The sequence below is a fragment of the Balaenoptera borealis genome (assembly GCF_965194805.1).
Source record: "Balaenoptera borealis genome assembly, chromosome: 3".
Taxonomy (NCBI): Eukaryota; Metazoa; Chordata; class Mammalia; order Artiodactyla; family Balaenopteridae; genus Balaenoptera; species Balaenoptera borealis.
This window is the reverse complement of record NC_138866.1, coordinates 134,001,255-134,018,993: the sequence shown is the minus strand read 5'-3', so window position 1 is coordinate 134,018,993 and position 17,739 is coordinate 134,001,255. Positions and strand designations below refer to the sequence as shown.

General features: G+C 38.1%; 1 protein-coding gene across 1 annotated transcript in view; it reads right to left on the bottom strand.

Moving 5' to 3' along the window:
* Window positions 1-17,739, bottom strand: part of CERS3 (ceramide synthase 3) — a 141,776-nt gene that overhangs the window by 70,571 nt on the left and 53,466 nt on the right. The window contains exons 6-10 of the mRNA XM_082386845.1: window positions 15,728-15,785; window positions 14,718-14,768; window positions 10,646-10,738; window positions 7,788-7,916; window positions 4,347-4,453 (exon numbers count right to left, since the gene is read on the bottom strand). Of these exons, the coding sequence (XP_082242971.1) occupies window positions 4,347-4,453; window positions 7,788-7,916; window positions 10,646-10,738; window positions 14,718-14,768; window positions 15,728-15,785 (438 nt within the window). The remainder of the gene's footprint in view (window positions 1-4,346; window positions 4,454-7,787; window positions 7,917-10,645; window positions 10,739-14,717; window positions 14,769-15,727; window positions 15,786-17,739) is intronic.

Here is a 17,739-nt window from a genome sequence, read left to right as displayed (position 1 = left end):
TGGATACAAAGATTTCTTCTACTGCCATCATGAACTGCTGCAGGCTAGGAGCTGCGTCTCACTCTTCTGTGAGCTCCTCACAACATCTAGCAGTGGTGAGTTCAAGAAACAAAGCAATGAGCCAGCACTGCCACTCCGAAACTTCAGTTGAAACAGTGCTCCTTCCCTTCAGATCAATCAGCCTGGACTAAATCATTATCTGCTCTTTTTATTTATGGAGGAAAACTGTCAGGAGCTAGGGGAACCATTTATCTGACCTTCGGAGGCTCTTTCTAACCGAATGATCTCGGGTGGTATTTGTATAATATTCAAGTAGATAGATGCATCCAATAATTCACAAATATAGAAGTCATTATTTTAATACAATAGTTGGGAATACAATGTGAATAACATAAGCCTGAGATTTAAATGTTTTTGAAGAAAAATGCAAATAAATGGGGGCAACCAGGCAATTAGATTAAAGCAGTTTGGCCAGTGCCAATTGGAATGTCTACCTAATGTTGACAGTAACACTGTTTAGAAAATCAAGGTAATTAACTCTTGCTGACACTGACTGAAAACTGGCTAAATTAGATCCCTAAAAAGAGCAGGGGGAAAGGAGAATTGGGGACACAGTTGTATGAACACAAAAGGAAACTCATGAGGGGAAAGCAAATCTGCTTGAGGCTGGGGGAATAAAAGGAAAGGAGAAGAAAGGGAAAGACACGTGTGATGTAAAACTCCTGTTCTTTTTCTCAAGGTTTCAGATGACTTTCAGATGGCACCACCCCAGTCAGCTTTCTCCCCACTCAACCCTTCACCTCACCACAAAATGTACAACAAAAGCAGTTGAGAAGAACAGAGCAACTAGATGGTGAACCACCTCCCACAGAACCTCTAAAATGTCTGAATCTTGAAATGGGCCTGTCTGCACTTTGTTTGGTCCATGGTAAATTCCCAACAAATCTGGACTAATAAAATATCCTTGAAAAGTGAGTGTGCAGAGTTACAAGTTTTAGACAGATGGTGGGAGCCAGACTAACAACAAGGAACTGACTTTTCCTCTTTGGTACCACCACTTGGTTGTGTAACATGTTCAAGCGGATGGGATGGCTATTCAAGTCAGAGTAGTACACTGCAACTAATGTTTTCAAAAACCATGAAAAACCCATCTCCCAAACTTCCAATAGCTTGGTGAGGTTCTCCATAAGCTTCCAAGCAATGAAGATCAGTCAATGTCAGTACAGAAGAATTTTTACCCACAAAAAATTTTTACAGTCAAGTCTGTTAATACTGGTTTATTTGCAGCCCAACCTCCTGAAGACAGCAAACAGTGGTATTGGTTGCCCTCTGCAGTAGGCTGGTGAATTCAGCGAAGTATCAAGATCAAGAAAATGCCAAATGCATGTAACTAATTCTCCTTGAATTCCAGAAATGCTGGCAAGAGAATGAGTTCTTAAATCTAGGATTTTTTTTTTAATAATGTCTTTATTTCTTCTGGTTTGATCATTCTCCTTTCTTTTTTTTTTAAATTTTTATTCATTTATTTATTTTTGGCTGCATTGGGTCTTCATTGCTGTGCATGGGCTATCTAGTTGTGGTGAGTGGGGGTTACTCTTCGTTGTGGTGCGTGGGCTTCTCATTGTGGTGGCTTATCTTGTTGCGGAGCACGGGCTCTAGCTACGTGGGCTTCAGTTGTCATGGCACGTGGGCTCAGTAGTTGTGGCTCGTGGGCTCTAGAGTGCAGGCTCAGTAGTTGGGGCACACGGGCTTAGTTGCTCCGTGGCATGTGGGATCTTCCCGAACCAGGGATCGACCCTGTGTCCCTTGCACTGGCAGGTGGATTCTTAACCACTGCGCCACCAGGGAAGTCACTTAAATCTAGGATTTTAAAGTTGAGGGTATGTGGGAAAGTAACACACCACTCAACCCCAACCCGATGTTGGACTGTCTGTGAGGCAGAGTAAGCTGGCCTGTTGATTTTGAGACATCATGGGAAGGTCCGAGGCAAAGATCCTTCGATGCTGAATTAGTAGTCAACCACAGCAGCTATACTTAGGCTTCTCAGAGAGTTCTCCAGACTGAGAACTTCCATGGTGTGTGCTTTTAAAATATCTCTACAAATTATTTGAAACTATTCCCATCAAGAAATGGAGTCTAAATTTCCTTCCCTTAAATATGAGCTGGCTTTAGTGACTTGGATTCAATGAAGAAAATGAGGCTGGAAGTGACATGCTGTGACTTCTGAAGCTGGGTTATAAAAGGAGACACAGCATCTGCCAAGCTCTCTCTTGAACTGCTCACCCTTGAAATCCATCTGCTGTGCTAAGAGAAGGTCAGGCCAGTGGAGGGGCATGGGCATGTGTTCCAGCTGACAGGCCCAGCAGTGGTCCCAACCAGCAATCAGCATCAACCAGCTGATGTCACGGGTGTCACCTGAACCTTGTGAGTGAGGAAGCCTTCAAGAAAACTCCAACCCTGACTGCCCAGCGACCATCTGACTGTAACCACATGAGTGAAAACCATGTAGATGAGGCCTGTCAACTCCCAGATCCATAAGAAATAGTAATAATAATGTGTTGTTGTTTTAAGAGAGAGCTCTGCAAAACATGGCGTGTTGGTAAAGTCTGGCCTGCAGCCCATTTTTCTACAGCCAGTGATCTAAGCTAGGTTTGGTACATTTTTAAAGGGTTGTAAAAGAATCAGAACCAAACAAAGAAAAACATGCAACAGAGACCATATATGGCCCTCAAAGCCTAAAACAGTTATTCTATGGCCCTTTATAAAAAAAGTTTGCTCACTACTGTCTCAAGCCACTAAATTTTTCAAAGGTTTGTTATACAGCTATAGATAACTGGAACACATGGTACTTTTTGAACAAAATAAGTGTCACCAATGGGCAAATGCTGGATTTAGAGCACCAGGAAAGTCACACTGAAAAGCCACAACTCAACTGCTATCTGCAAGTTAATACTTACCCTATCAATAATTGCTATTGTACAATATTCTAATTTCATAAACACACTTGATCAGCCAAAGCAAAAGTGATGGTAATATGATTCATCAATCAAGAAGAGTATCTTAAACATGTATCTCAGATTTGATTCTAGATTAAACTTCAAATTCTCAGAGACTCATTAATAATTTTAGTAATAACAGCTGGTATTTACTGAATCCTTATTATGTTCCAGACACTGTTCTAAGCTATTTCATATGTATTACTTCAATTAAGCCTCATGACAACCCTTATTTACATTTTACAGATGAGAAACTGAGGCACAGAAAAATGTTCTAACCTGTACAAGATCACACAGGTAGTAAGTCTGGAGCCAGGACTGACTTGCACCTGTGAAATTCATCACTGCATGATGCTGCTCCTCTCCAGAAAAAAATGTCTAATCAAGACACCCAATCCTGGGTTAAAGAACGCAGCTGGCTTCCACAGGGCAGGCAGCACCCACACTCTCATACCAGTCTTCCCTGCATGCTGCTAGTCAAGGGTGCTCTCCACCCACAAGGGATCAGGCCTGAAATCCGGGTCCCCATTTCATTCCGCTGGAACCTAGTACCTCCAATAGCACTAGTTTTTCTGTTGAGAATATCTGAAACTCCTCGACTATCCCCAAACTACAGTTAGTTTTAAGCTGTTCTTTCCAAACCATCAATGTCTTCCTCACATTTTTCCTCTGGTTTCTGTCAATCAACACATGGAAAATTATGCTTGCCAAAGGAATGATTGTCAGGAGAGACACAACATAGGTTCTACGTTGCCAGCTCTTGGCTAAACAAAATCAACAGACTGACCAAGAGCTAGTGGTCCAAATCACTGTTAGGACCAGTGATCATGGAAAATGAAATCAGCATCAGTTTCCTCATCTGCAAACTGGAAGTGATGATACCTATCTTTATGATTTGTTGTGTAGCTAGTGCCAAGATGTATAAAGGGCCTAGTCCAGTGTCTGGCATTCAATTGATGGTGGTTATAACTATTGTAAGTTTAACACAGAACTTGCCTCTCTTTTAAAGAGCTGATAATTGGCCAATGACATTTCACTGAATAACTGGAAAAGCTGTTAATCACAAAGAAAGATCCATATTCATGAAACCAGACACAGAATAAGAGTTGCTGCTTCCCATTGGTTACACATCTTTAATCTCCCTTTGTAACAAGCCTTTTCACATTGGAAGGTGTGGTTTTAATTATCTATAAAAATGGCCCCTTCACATTCTTCTTTCCAGCTGAACTTGGCACAAATAGCTGCAGATCAGTGTAAGAAAGAAAGAAAAGGCAATGCTCCAACCTGAACAACATGCAAGGCCACCTCAGCACAGTGACCAAAGGCACACACAGCACCTTGTCTACTCACCAGAAGGGAAAAATAATGAGGCGGCTGATGAAAAATATGATGGAGAAGATGAAAAACAGGGTGTTACAGGTTTGCTTCCATCCGGCATACGAAAACATCTTAGCAGACTGAGAAAATAGAAAGAAATTGCATTCAGATAGGGTGATATTCATGTAAAATTTTTAAATTAAATATTTATAGATTAAATTATACCTGGGATTTGCTTCAAAATCTTGGTGGGGGTTGGGTTATGGATGAGAAATAGCCAAAACAAGATTGGCCATATTGATAACTGTTAAAGCTGGATGATGGGTCCACTGGGCCCATTATACTCTTTACCTTGTCATATGTTTGAAACTTTGCATAATATAATGTTTAAAAAATTAGTTAGAATGACTGTAATATTACTCCTGTATTTCACAAGCACTACAAATTAGCATAATTAATTTTAGCATGTATTTTATCTGGGCATTTATTGAATTCCTCCATTTAACTGGGAGGAGAGCGGGATTGAAGAAAGGCTGGGATGTGAGTGAAGTCCTGGGCTGGGCTGGGCATGTTGCAATCAAGGCGGCTACTTTAAGGCAGATGACAGAAGAAGTGGAGTTAGGAGGCAGCCCTTGGGGCCATGTCCTGGTTGAAGTAAAGTTTCAAGCACTTGATTTTCCCTACTTACTTTATGCTAGCCTGTAGTGCTCATATTATCTGTGTTGAGTGAAAAGAATTACAGAAAATGTTGTTTATTGTGGTACTAATGTAACGAGGATGTTCTCTTGCATTATCCAGCGGAGCCCAAGGCTGAATGGGAAAGAGTCTGAAGTTGGGGGTGGGAGGTCGGCAGGTGGGTGGTGTGGTTCAGCCCTGCCAGTTTCAGAACTGAAATCACCCAGGAACCTCAAGGCCCATCTAGAACAAGAGAAGCAGCTTATTACATTTCAGGAATGGTTTACATTGCATTTTCCATACTTACCATGGGGTAAGAATGTGATCAGACTATGGGATTGGCAGGGTCCCAAAAGGGAACAGCCTCCATTGCTGAGATAGAAGGCTGGCACGCCAGCTGGGCAGGACTTGGGTATGGGGAGAAAGGCCAGAAGTTTAGAGGGCTTGGAATGGAGTGGGGAGCTGTTTGAAGGGTCAGAAGGTAGGCCAGGGCAGGAAGCTAGAGATGTGCATAGGCATGAAGAGTGCTACTTTGCCCCCACTTGTGATGGCAAAGTAGCACTCCTTTGGGCAAATGCACAGGTGGCCTATTCTGGGCTGTGCAAAGATGGATATCAGAGAGAAACCCCTCTCCTTTGCTAAGTATCAGTCAAGATACTGTTAAAGTGTTGGGTCCTGGATCCAAACTTAACATGCAGAAAACTAGAGAAGATCATGAAGATGCATGAAGAAGGCACAAGGTTGCTTATGAGTAAAAATTGTAGATGTTGAGGCTGTTCTTCCTTGCAAAGAAAGAACTAAGAAATGACCCAACAACTGTCTTAAGGAACATGAAAGATTAATAGTCTCCATCTTTAGGAAGGTCTAAACAGGGGTAAAAGTTGTACCATGTCTGGGTTCAATTAGAACTTGACTGAGAGGACAAACACTAAAACAAACTACTTGAGGAAGCTATGGAATAGGCACTTCTGGAGAATATAAAAAATCGGCCCCACGCCACTATTCAATGTTGTTTCTACCACCAGCTGATGGAGGGTAGTGGCCTCACTCACCGAACCTCAAGTTAGATCATGACTTGTGAATCAAGAATTATTGATGATCATTAACAACATGAAGCTGTTCTCATAGTTTACCCATGTAGGGAACTGAGTTTGACATTTCATTTTTCTTCTGTTTTTTACCTAAGGACCTCAGAACATTTTCAAATGATAGTGAGCTAAACTGCACAATATACCCTAAGAGGTAGATATGACTTCTCATGCTACAGCTGAGGATAGAAACAAAGCATTAAGTGATTTGTCCAGGTCACCTAGGGAGCTATGTCATGTCAATGGCAGGGTAGACAGGGATAACACGGTGCTCATTCCCAGTCCCAACACCTAACTCTCCCTTTTAGTAACACAATGAAGCTGTTTTTACGGTGGACACACACCAAAGGCAATTGAACTAGAGGGTTAGAAGAATAGAGTAGCATAAAATTTTTAACTCATGGCCAATTTGGTCTTAATTTTCAGGCAGGGTTTCTGAGATATGATCAGAGAAGGAGGTAATTATAGCAGAGATGGCTACATTCAGAGAGCAACACACGGAAAAACTGGCACAATCCTTCCTAAGCCATGTGTTGCCCTGAAGCACATATAATAATCTTGATGTTAGAATGGTATTTACATGTCTAATTACGATTACATACAAGAAATACAATTCTGTACACAGCTAATGTTTTAACAACAGCCAGTTGCTTTGAAATGGCTTCAAATGACTTCTGGTTATATCTAGAACAGGGTTTGGCAAATTACAGTTCAGCCTATGGGCTAAAGCTGGTCAGCCCTTGAGTTAAGAAGGATAAGAATAGTTTTCACATTTTTAAAGGGGTACAAGAGAAAAGAAAAAAACAACAAAAAAGAAAAATATGTGACAAGAGATCCTATGAGGCCCACAAAGCTAGATTTACTACCTGGCTCTTTACCAAAAAGTTTGCTGAACCCTGATCTAGAAGAACAAGATCTTATTAAATTAAATTAAATTTCTTCCATATCAACTTACATTCAATTATTAGCCCTTGAAGAGGCAATCCTGAATGCAAATAGGTTAGCATTATTTCCCCCGGCTTCATTATAAATGAGTATATTTAAATGATGAACAATGGCTCTAAGTACAGCAGGACCCACTGCCTCAGGGTAAACAGGAACCAAAGCACATCAGAAACATGTAGAGAAAACAATCCTAATTTTGCATTGTTCCTTATATTTTGTGTGGTTTGGGATTAGGAAGACTCTTGTTTTAATGTCCCCTGCTCTGAAACATTCCTTCCTTAGAAAATAAATGTCATTTAAATAAACATCGGCTTTCATTCCTTAAAGCTGGAGGAGGGTCCACGCAGGGAGGTGCAAGCATTCAGTGCGTATTTAGCTTTGCTTAAGTGAATATACGGTGCCGACCAACTTTAAAAATCTATAATGTCATAGTCCAAGTTTTCCGTTTAAAAGCTTAGAGTTCATTCCTCTTCAGATACCTCAGCTTACTTCCTAAGCTAATATCTGCATGCAACTTGCATAAGTGGAATCCCACAAAGTAACCTCTCTCTCGAGTACCATGGAGAAAGAAGGTTAGAAAATAAAAACTGAAAGCTTTCCTTTCTTTGAACTTGAAAGATCTGGGGACCTAGAGACATCTGCAGACTTTGGGTGTTTTCAGGACAGAGAGCTCTGCTAAATCACTCACAGACAATTCTTCCTGTGAGGAGTCACAGTTAACCCAGGACATGGTATTGTTATTAGTTTTTTAATGGCAAACGTTTACCTCCAGCCAAATGTCGGCCACATCGTGTAAAATCATCACGAGGGTCCCACTGCGAATATAATTAGCACACCAAGAGAAGCTCATCAAACTAACAGCAGCCAGGTGGTGGATGACATGAGCTAGAAAATCCTATATAATAAGGGGAAATGGAAACCATTAAGCAAATGCAGTTATTTCTCAATCACTGGAAGAGATAATAATAATTTTAAAACTAACAACTTACATCTGCATATTTTGAACTGTGTAAAATGCTTTCACTTTTATTCTTAAGCACAATCCTTGTGAGGGAGATAGAACAAGAGTTATCCTCATTGATTAAGTCATTTAACATTGAGATAGCATTGAACCGTCGTCATCTAAGTCCTAATATCTGCTGTTCTTCCCACTGCCCTACACTGGATATATGTACACACACACACACACACACACACACACACACAAGACATACATACACACACAAGCATATTCCTGTGTACATTTACATTTATTGTTAATTCCCTGCCTAATTCCAAGACAGATATAATAAAACTATACAACTATTAAAATAAGAGTTACTGCATATGAAATAAGGAACAAATGAAAGTGGAATAACTGCAGTAGCAAAATACTTCACACCCACCAGGATAGCTATAATAAAAAAGACAAACAATAACAAGTGTTGGCTAGGATGTGGAGAAGTTGGAACCCTTATACATTGCTGGTAGGAATGTAAAATGGCATGGCTGCTTTGTTAGAGTCTAACAATTCCCCCAAAGGTTATACATAGGACTACTATATAGTCTAGCAATTCCACCCCTAGGTATATACATGAGAAAAATTAAAATATATGTTCATGCAAAAATTTGCACATCAATGTTCATAGTAGCATTATTCATAATAGCCAAAAAGGTAGAAACAACCCAAATATCCATCAATTGATAAATGGATAAACAAAATGTAGTATATCCATATAATAGAATATTATTCATTAATAAAAAGGAATGAATTACTGATGCATGCTACAACATGAATGAATCATTATGCTAAGTGAAAGAAGCCAGATACAAAAAAACATATATTGTATGATTCCATTTATGTGAAATATCCAAAAGAGGCAAATGCATAGAGGCAGAAAGTAGATAGTGGTTGCGTGGGGCTGTGGAGGTTAGAAGAAATGCGGAGTGACTGCTAAAGGGTACAGGATTTCTATTTGAGGTGATGGAAATAGAATTGACTGTGGTGATGACTGCAGAATTCTGCAAATATACTCAAAACCATTGCATTATGCACTTTAAATAGATGAATTGTATGGTCTGTGACTATCCTGATTAAAATGTTTAAAAAAACTTAAAGACTTCAGTTTCCTTGTAGCAAAGTAAAAGAATAAACATGATAATAATAACAGCCTAATTTATTAAGTACTTACTATACACCAGAAAGTGCTTTGTATGAATTAACTTGTTTAATCCTCACAACAACTGGAGGAGATAAGAACTATTTTTAGCTCTACTCTATATATGAGGAGACAGATCTAGCTTAGCAAATGTAACCAACTAGCTCAAGATGTTAATGAGTGGTGAAGTCAGGGATCCAAACTTCGGCAATTTGACTCCAGAGCCTGTGCTTTACCCAATTCTTAATAATTTTATGTCTCTGAAGATGTGTATTTACAAATATATGACATATATCTACATTTAATTTTTGAAAAGGTGTCCAATGCACCTGTAAATAATAAAGAGAAAGCAACTACTGAAAAAAATAAAAGGATCGAAAGTGGGAAAAAGATAGGATCATTACAGGATCAACCTACCTGAGTATATCTATGAAGACCTTCTAAATAATGATTATTTTCAATTCTATCCCTTGAGAAAATGACTTAATCAATTAAATTTTGACATATTCTTAGCCTAAATTAAGTTAATAACAGTTAAACTATAGCTGTTATTAAGTTTTATGAAAAAGGAAATCATTTCAATCAGATTTTTTCACAGTATGTTCTTATGGTTTATTCTGTAAGTTTCTTTTCAGATCTCCAGTTGAGAAGCTGACTGGGCCCCTTAGTGATAGACTGTGCACCATCGCTCACTCAAACATCATTTAGTCAAGCCAACTTGGTTTTATCTCCTTAATACTGAATTCAACTTAATTTTATTTATCACCCAAACTTTGCTACAAACCAATCTTTCATATAGAGCGTAGCATATAAAGTACATGCCAAGAGTATTTGTCATTTGATCTGTACTGCTAACGTATATGAGGAAATCCGTGACTGCTCTGAGAGTCTAATACAATTTTCTGTACCAGCAAATAGGAATCAGTACCAACCAAACAGTTCCTAAAATACCACACTTTGTGACCTCAGAGGATGCATTTAGCATGCCTGTGACTTAGTTTCCCTGCAAATAAAGCAAAGCTAATAGTGCTTGAAGCAATGTTTTCTAACAAGGATCTTGGATGAATTAAGGAAAAAATGTTTTCAAAGTCACTGAATACATCAAAAGAATTATATAAAGTGGTCTGTAATCAACTAAAGGACGTGGCTGTAGAATTAAAACTACTAGCACTTTTCTTCTTTGCACTGAAGAATACTAAATTCTCAAACCAAAAGAAAGAAGCAGACATCATAAAGGAGAGTTCTTTTCTTATTGAACAAGTGTAGAGCTTCAAAGTTAAAGTTTCTATAATGTTTCACTACAAATACTTACCAAGGCACCAAAGTATGAGCATATTTGCACTATTCTTTGTGTTATAAAAGCAAAAAAGTTATGAACTGGAACTGAACATATATAAAAATATGATTTAAAGATTAGGATTTGGGGCAGGGGGATAAAAACTTTTGAAAAAAATGGATAAAGTAGTTTTGTAAATAAGACACTTACCTTCCTCTTGATATCAGAGCCAAGGCTAAATAAGAGAGACCAATAAAAACTCATCTCCAAAGTGTAGTACCAGTACTGAGATGGCAGCAAGGGCTGAGGAAAACAAGAGTATTCACTACTTTAATGTCACCATATAAACAACTCATTTTAAGGATTAAAACTATTGTTTATACCTATTTATATTCCACAAAATTCTCCCAAATAATAATGTTTTACATTTCAACTTCTGAGAAGAAATCAGAGACAATATTTTGAGGCATTTTGTTTCTAAAAAGGGAGACAAGAATTCCAAAGTCAAGTTAAATGTTTTGTTTAAAATTTAATAAAACTACAACAGGTGTAAAAGCATTCTTTTAGTTGATTGAGAGTTAAATTAGAAAAATAATTTAAAAATCTTTACTTAAGAACAATGGAAAAGCTGTTCTGCTTGTCCCACAAAATACCTTGTTTTATGTTTCTTGAATACTACTCAAATCTGATGTCCTAACCTCTTTTGTAGTGACAAGATGGTGATCCAAATTGGCCCATTCTCAAATGGGACAGTAATAAAATATATACAATTATTTAAGTACTCTAAAAATGTCTCCTGAAAAAAACAATGAAATTTCCATAGCTAGAATTTTCTTTAAAGTAGGAGGGGTGGTGTGCTTGTTTTAGCTAAGCTGAGACACTATATTATTTGGTGTGATGGATTGTAACATTAATGCCCTCAGTGAATCTCACCTTCTCATATTCATGCCCTGGTACAGTCTCCTCTAACATCACCAGGAGGCCTTTGAATCTTGGCCTTTGGTCAAGGGGACATAGCAACTATGATGCAATCAGAGACCTCATAAGCACCATGTAAGAAACCTGAGCTATCCTTCTTGAGGTCACAAAGTAGAGCATCAAGGTGTCCACTGACAAAAATACAAATGAGGGCACCAGGGACATGTGATATGCCCTAGCCAGCCTGTCAACTAACTGAAAATGCATGAATGAACTCAGCTAACACCACATGGAGCAGAACTGCTCGGCTGAGCCTAGCCAAAATTGCTAATCCATATCATAAGCAAATAAATGGTTGTTGTTTTAAGGCCCTAAGTTTTGGTGATGATTTATTATACACCAGCATATAACTGACACACCTGAGAAGTGAAGAGTAAAGCTAATACATTAAATGGAATAATTTTCTGGTCAACTCATCATCCTTGATAAGGCCAAGAAAGAATAAGAGTTTCTGCTTTCTTCTATGAAAAACAAGCCTGTATGAGACTAACCCTCCTAGTGAGAACTACTTAAAAATATGGATAAAGTACAGAAAAAATATCTGTTTGAAGGCATTGGAGAACAACCAAGGCATCCAGAACCTGTGGAGCCAAGATTTCAAGGAGAAGAAAAATGCATTAAATGAAATCCTTTATTTCAAGTGCATCCTTAATTCAAGAAGTACTACAGACCCTACGCAGGATAATTTCAAAGAAAACCACACCAATGTATAGCATAAAGTCTGCATTTGCTAATTTATAAGCAGTATAGAGCCCAGAGACTAAGAAGCAGTAGTTAAGTAGGACTTTTGGCAATCTCATAGTGCTAGGAAGTAAACTGGTATTCAGGGCCAGCAAGGGAAAAGAAGTCCTGGTAAATACTATAATCTTTTATTTAAAACCACTGTAAGAGAATACCCTAGGAATACGGGCAAGTTGTAAATACATCTGCCCTCACAAAGACTGGAGTCCAAATTAACTCCGTCAATCACAGATAAAATTTAAGGTGATCTGTCTCTACTCTAACTGCTTAACAGAAGTGAAAGTAAGTCCTCTCAGGAGGTAGATAATACCATTTCTAAGCATTATTTTTCATATGCAATGTCTATCATTCAATCAAATGTTATCAAGCATAAGGAGACAGGAATAAGAAAGAAAATAGACCCACAGGTGAGCAAGATATTGGATTTATCAGACTCTGACTTTAAAATAACTTTAAAAACTAACCACATATTTAAAGTTATTTTTAAAAATTAGTGGGAATTTTCAGTAGAGAACTGGAATCCATAAAAAAAGAATTAAGTGAACATTTGAGAAATGAAAAATACCATAACTAAAATTGAGAACTCAAAAGATGTGTTTAAGAGCAGATTAGACACTGCTGAAAAAAGCACTAGTGAACTGGAGGACATGAAAGTAGAAAATGTCCAGAACTGTGAAGGGTCTGAGATTTTACCCTACTTGCAAGTTAGCTTGCCATAGTTTCATGAATGCTGATAGAAGATATGAGACTCCTGGGTCAGAGGTAAAGGATAGCTTATTATTCACACGAATACAGTTGCCAGAATATCAGTATTTGGGCCAGTTATCCCACCCCAATTCCCATGGCTAAACAAAGAGGGTCAGGTGACATCTGCACATGCAGTGGGTTTTGCTACCAGAGAGGAACCCTGAGCTAGGGAACCTAAATCTTTATAATGGACAGTGACATGCATACCAATTGCTTCAGAGGAGACATTACCTCTATCTTCCAAGGTTGCTTGCCATACAAACGTCCTTGGAAAGACAGTACAGAATAAAAGTCAGTCCGTGTATCACTTCATATGACATGCAGAAATGCAAGAGGTCTGTGGAGAACTGTGTCCCTATAGACTGAAGCAGTAAGGCAAGAGGTTGGAAAATATTAGGGAAAGCCTAAGAGAGCTTCAGGACCTAGCATAAAGGTCTAACGTATTAGCACACTTGTAATTGGAATTCCAGAAAGAGAGGAGAGAGAGAAAGGAACAGAAGCAACGGCTAAGAATTTTCCAAAATGGACTTAAGACATCAAGCCACAGATTCAAGAAGTACTATGGACAATAAGCAGGATAAATTCACAGAAGACCACATTTATACATATCATATTAAAATTGCTGAAAGACAAATACAAAATATTAAAATCAGAGAAAAAGGACACCATTTGAAGAAGCAAAAATAAAATGGATAACTGAATTCTTAAAGAAACTGAGGGGATCCAGAAGACAATGGAATGACTTCTTTAAAGTGCTTAAGGAAAATAACTACTAACCTAGAATTCTATGCCCAGCAAAAATATCCTTTAAAAATATAGGGTAAAATGGGGGCTTCCCTGGTGGCGCAGTGGTGGAGAATCTGCCTGCCAATGCGGGGGACACGGGTTCGAGCCCTGGTCTGGGAGGATCCCACATGCCGCGGAGCGGCTGGGCCCGTGAGCCACAATTACTGAGCCTGCGCGTCTGGAGCCTGTGCTCCGCAACAAGAGAGGCCGCGATAGTGAGAGGCCCGCGCACCGCGATGAAGAGTGGCCCCCGCTTGCCACAACCAGAGAAAGCCCTCGCACAGAAACGAAGACCCAACACAGCCATAAATAAATAAATAAAATTAAAAGTATGTGTCACATTAAAAAAAAAATTAAAAAAAAAAATATAGGGTAAAATGATAACATTTCCAGACAAGCAAACCAAAGGGGATTCTGCAGCCAGAAGGATAATAATCCCAGATGGAAGCATGGAAATGCAAGATGCAAAGGAACAGCACGGAAAGGGCAATTTGACTGATTTACAAATCAATTATTGTAGTGACTTGTAGGGTTTTAAATATTTGAAGGAGGGGACAGGAGTAGTCTGATGATCTTTCAGTGACTGGAAAGAGGTAAGAGCACTAATTTACATTAGACTCTGATAATTGAAGGATGCATATGGTAATCTCTAGGATAATGACTAAAAGAATAAAAACATGCATAACTGAAAAGCTAATATAAGGGAAGAAACAGAATAATAAATTTTTTAAAACTTCACTGTCCCATAAAAAAGTAAGAAAAGAGTACAATAAATGAAATGTATCAGGTGGTACAAGTAGAAAATAAATACTAAGATGGTAAATTTAAACTCAAATACATAATTACATTAACCATGAACAAAGAAAAGGAATGAGACAAGTGATGGGTAAATAAGGAACAAGGGTAAGTAAGCTCCAGTATAGAAAGAGCCAAGGACTTCACTGAAGTGGACGGAGAGCGGGATGGGACTCAGACCTAAATCAGGGGACAAGCTGCTGAGGAGGGAAGGGACTACATCAGTGTGACTTACCTGTCTAGGATAGCCATTCCAAACCTCCCAAAGGTCATATACCCAAGGTTTCTGGAAAAACAAGGAACCAAGAGAAACTTTGTCAAAGGCTGATTTCAGCAGAGACATAAGGCCTTCCTTATGTCACTGATAGGGAGGAAACATGCACAGTAAGATGTACTTTTATCACATTCCTGCTGCTCCAGCTGCACCTCTCTCCCTCCACAGGTGTTTCTACTTGTTCCTATACAACACCCCTGTGACATGCACGACTTCTAGTGAATCTGGGACCAATAATAGTCCTGTGTCACAAAGGAAATTACTTATTTCAAACAAGTGCCTCTTCTAATGAAATTATTTCTGAACCAATTAGATTACTGCTTCTATAGCAATAAAAATATCTTGAAACATCCGTAGCAATAAAATATCTTAAGAGAAATCTTGAAAGAATCTTTAGAGACATCTCTAAAAGCTAGCTATCTTTTTTTTTTCTGTTTAACAATTTACTATTAAGTTTATACATCACTTAATAAGGTAATTATTTAATAATTATTTAAACAGACAATGCAAAGAGAATATGGTAAGGACAGATTTGATTTCTAATGGGAAAGAAATGAAAGTCTTCATAAACAAGTGGCCTTTGATATGGAACTAGATGGAATTTGATGGGCAGAGATAGAGGGGGAAGGGCAAGACATTTCTGGCAAAGGGGATAATATGTGCTAAGATCCTAAAGTGGGGATGTACCAGGTATATTCAGTGGATTGTCAGTGGTCCAGTTTAGTTGGTGTGTGGGTTGCAAGAGTGGAAATAGGGAGATATTAGGTTTAAAAACTAACATTACAAATGCAAAGCTTCACAAAAGCTTTGAAAGACAGACTGAGGAGTTGCTACTTCTCTAGGTATTAGAGTGAGTAGAGGTTTAAAAGCTGGTTACCTTATTGAAAGTATTATATCCCAAGGAATTCACAGGCAGGAATTTTAAAAATTAAAGACAAATTCCAATCAAAGATATCAGAAAGACAACTTACATCATAAAGAAAGGCAATTCCAGCAATGGTAATCATTAAGTAAAATGTAAATCGCCAGCTGCCAAAAGAAAGAAAAGTCTTGTTAAGGTGACTGACAACTGAGGAGAAAAACACTTGCTATAACAGTTTGGAAAGAATGCACATTCTGGAATCAGAAAAATCTAAGTTGATATCCTGATTCTGCCACTCGTTGGATGGCTATAAGTTCAGATAAGTAACTTAACTCATGGAGCCTTAATTTCTTCATCAATAAAATGGGAATAACAAAACTTACCTCAAAATGTAAAAAGAATCAAAGATAACTTATGAAAAATATTGATCATAGTGGCTGGTATAAAGTAAGCAACAATAAATCATAGCTATTGTTATTATTTTTTTTTAAGTTTCTTGCAATGCAAGTATTTTATTATTATTTTTTTAAATATTATTTTACTCTTTTTTTTAATGATATATTTTAATTAATTATTTATTTATTTGTTTGTTTATGACTGTGTTGGGTCTTCCTTTCTGTGCGAGGGCTTTCTCTAGTTGCGGCAAGTGGGGTCCACTCTTCATCGCGGTGCACGGGCCTCTCACTATCGCGGCCTCTCTTGTTGCGCAGCACAGGCTCCAGACGCGCAGGCTCAGCAATTGTGGCTCACGGGCCTAGTTGCTCCGCGGCATGTGGGATCCTCCCAAACCAGGGCTCGAACCCATGTCCCCTGCATTGGCAGGCAGATTCTCAACCACTGCGCCACCAAGGAAGCCCCTATTGTTATTATTAATATGCCTAGCCTAGTTCCTGACACATGATAAACGATGGTTTGATATTAGTATTATCTAAGTACTCATTTCATCCCAATTTAATTCCCAGTGAAAAGGTTTCTATGTGGCTAGACTTTAGCCATGTCTCTGAAAAGCAGATTTTGAAAGAATATTTTTTTCTCATATATGGAGAAAGACCTATACAGTAGATTAAGGGACTTAAAAGACCAATTGTAATGCACAGGTCTTATTTAGATCCTGATTCAAATAAACTGCAAAGAAAATTAAGACAATCAAGGAAATCCGAACACTGATTGAATATTTGTTGTTATTAAATAAATTTTTAAGGTATGATAATATCTAAAATAGTTCTTATCGTTTAGAGATACATACTAAAATACTTACAAATGAAATCATTTGATATCTGGTATTTGCTTCAAAAGTGATCTTCAATAATAATTGGATGAAAGTGATCAAAAGTTACAAACTTCTTGTTATAAATTAGTACTGGAAATGTAATGTATAACATGATGACTATATTAACACTGCTGTATGGTATATTTGAGAGTTGCTAAGCAAGTAGGTCCTAAAAGTTCTCATCACAAGGAAAAATTTTTTTTCTTCTTCCTTTATGTATCTATATGAGATGATGGACGTTAACTAAACTTATTGTGGTAATCATTTCACAACATTCATAAGTTATTACACTGTACATCTTAAATTTATACAGTGCTATATGTCAAATATATCACAATAAAACTGAAAGAAAATTATTACCCACATACAAAAAAAACAATCTGTGGTAGGGGAGAGAAGTAGACGAGGGCAGAAATAACATAGGATGGCCCTGAGTTGATAATTACTAAAGTTGGTGATGAAATCATAGCATACACAGCTCATTTAACTAGTCTTTCTACTTTTGTATATGTTTACTACTTGGCAAAATGAAAAGGTTTTAAAAAATTAGTGCTAGTTTATCTAATGATTGCTGAAGCAACAATATTAAAAATAATATTTGTTCCTTACATTTGTGTAATGCCTATAGTGCTCTCCTCAACACACCTGTGAGATAAAAAAGAAAGAGGAATATCGGCCTATCTCCACTTGGTAGATGAGAAGCCAGGCTCATAAAGGCTAGGCCGTCCCCCAGCTCACCCAGCTAAGCAATGACACAGCCGAGGCGGAAATGTAGGTCTTTGGATCCTGAATCCAGTGGCGTTTCCTGAACAATGTCACTGTCTCTAAGCTACATGACAGTTTTTCTTTAT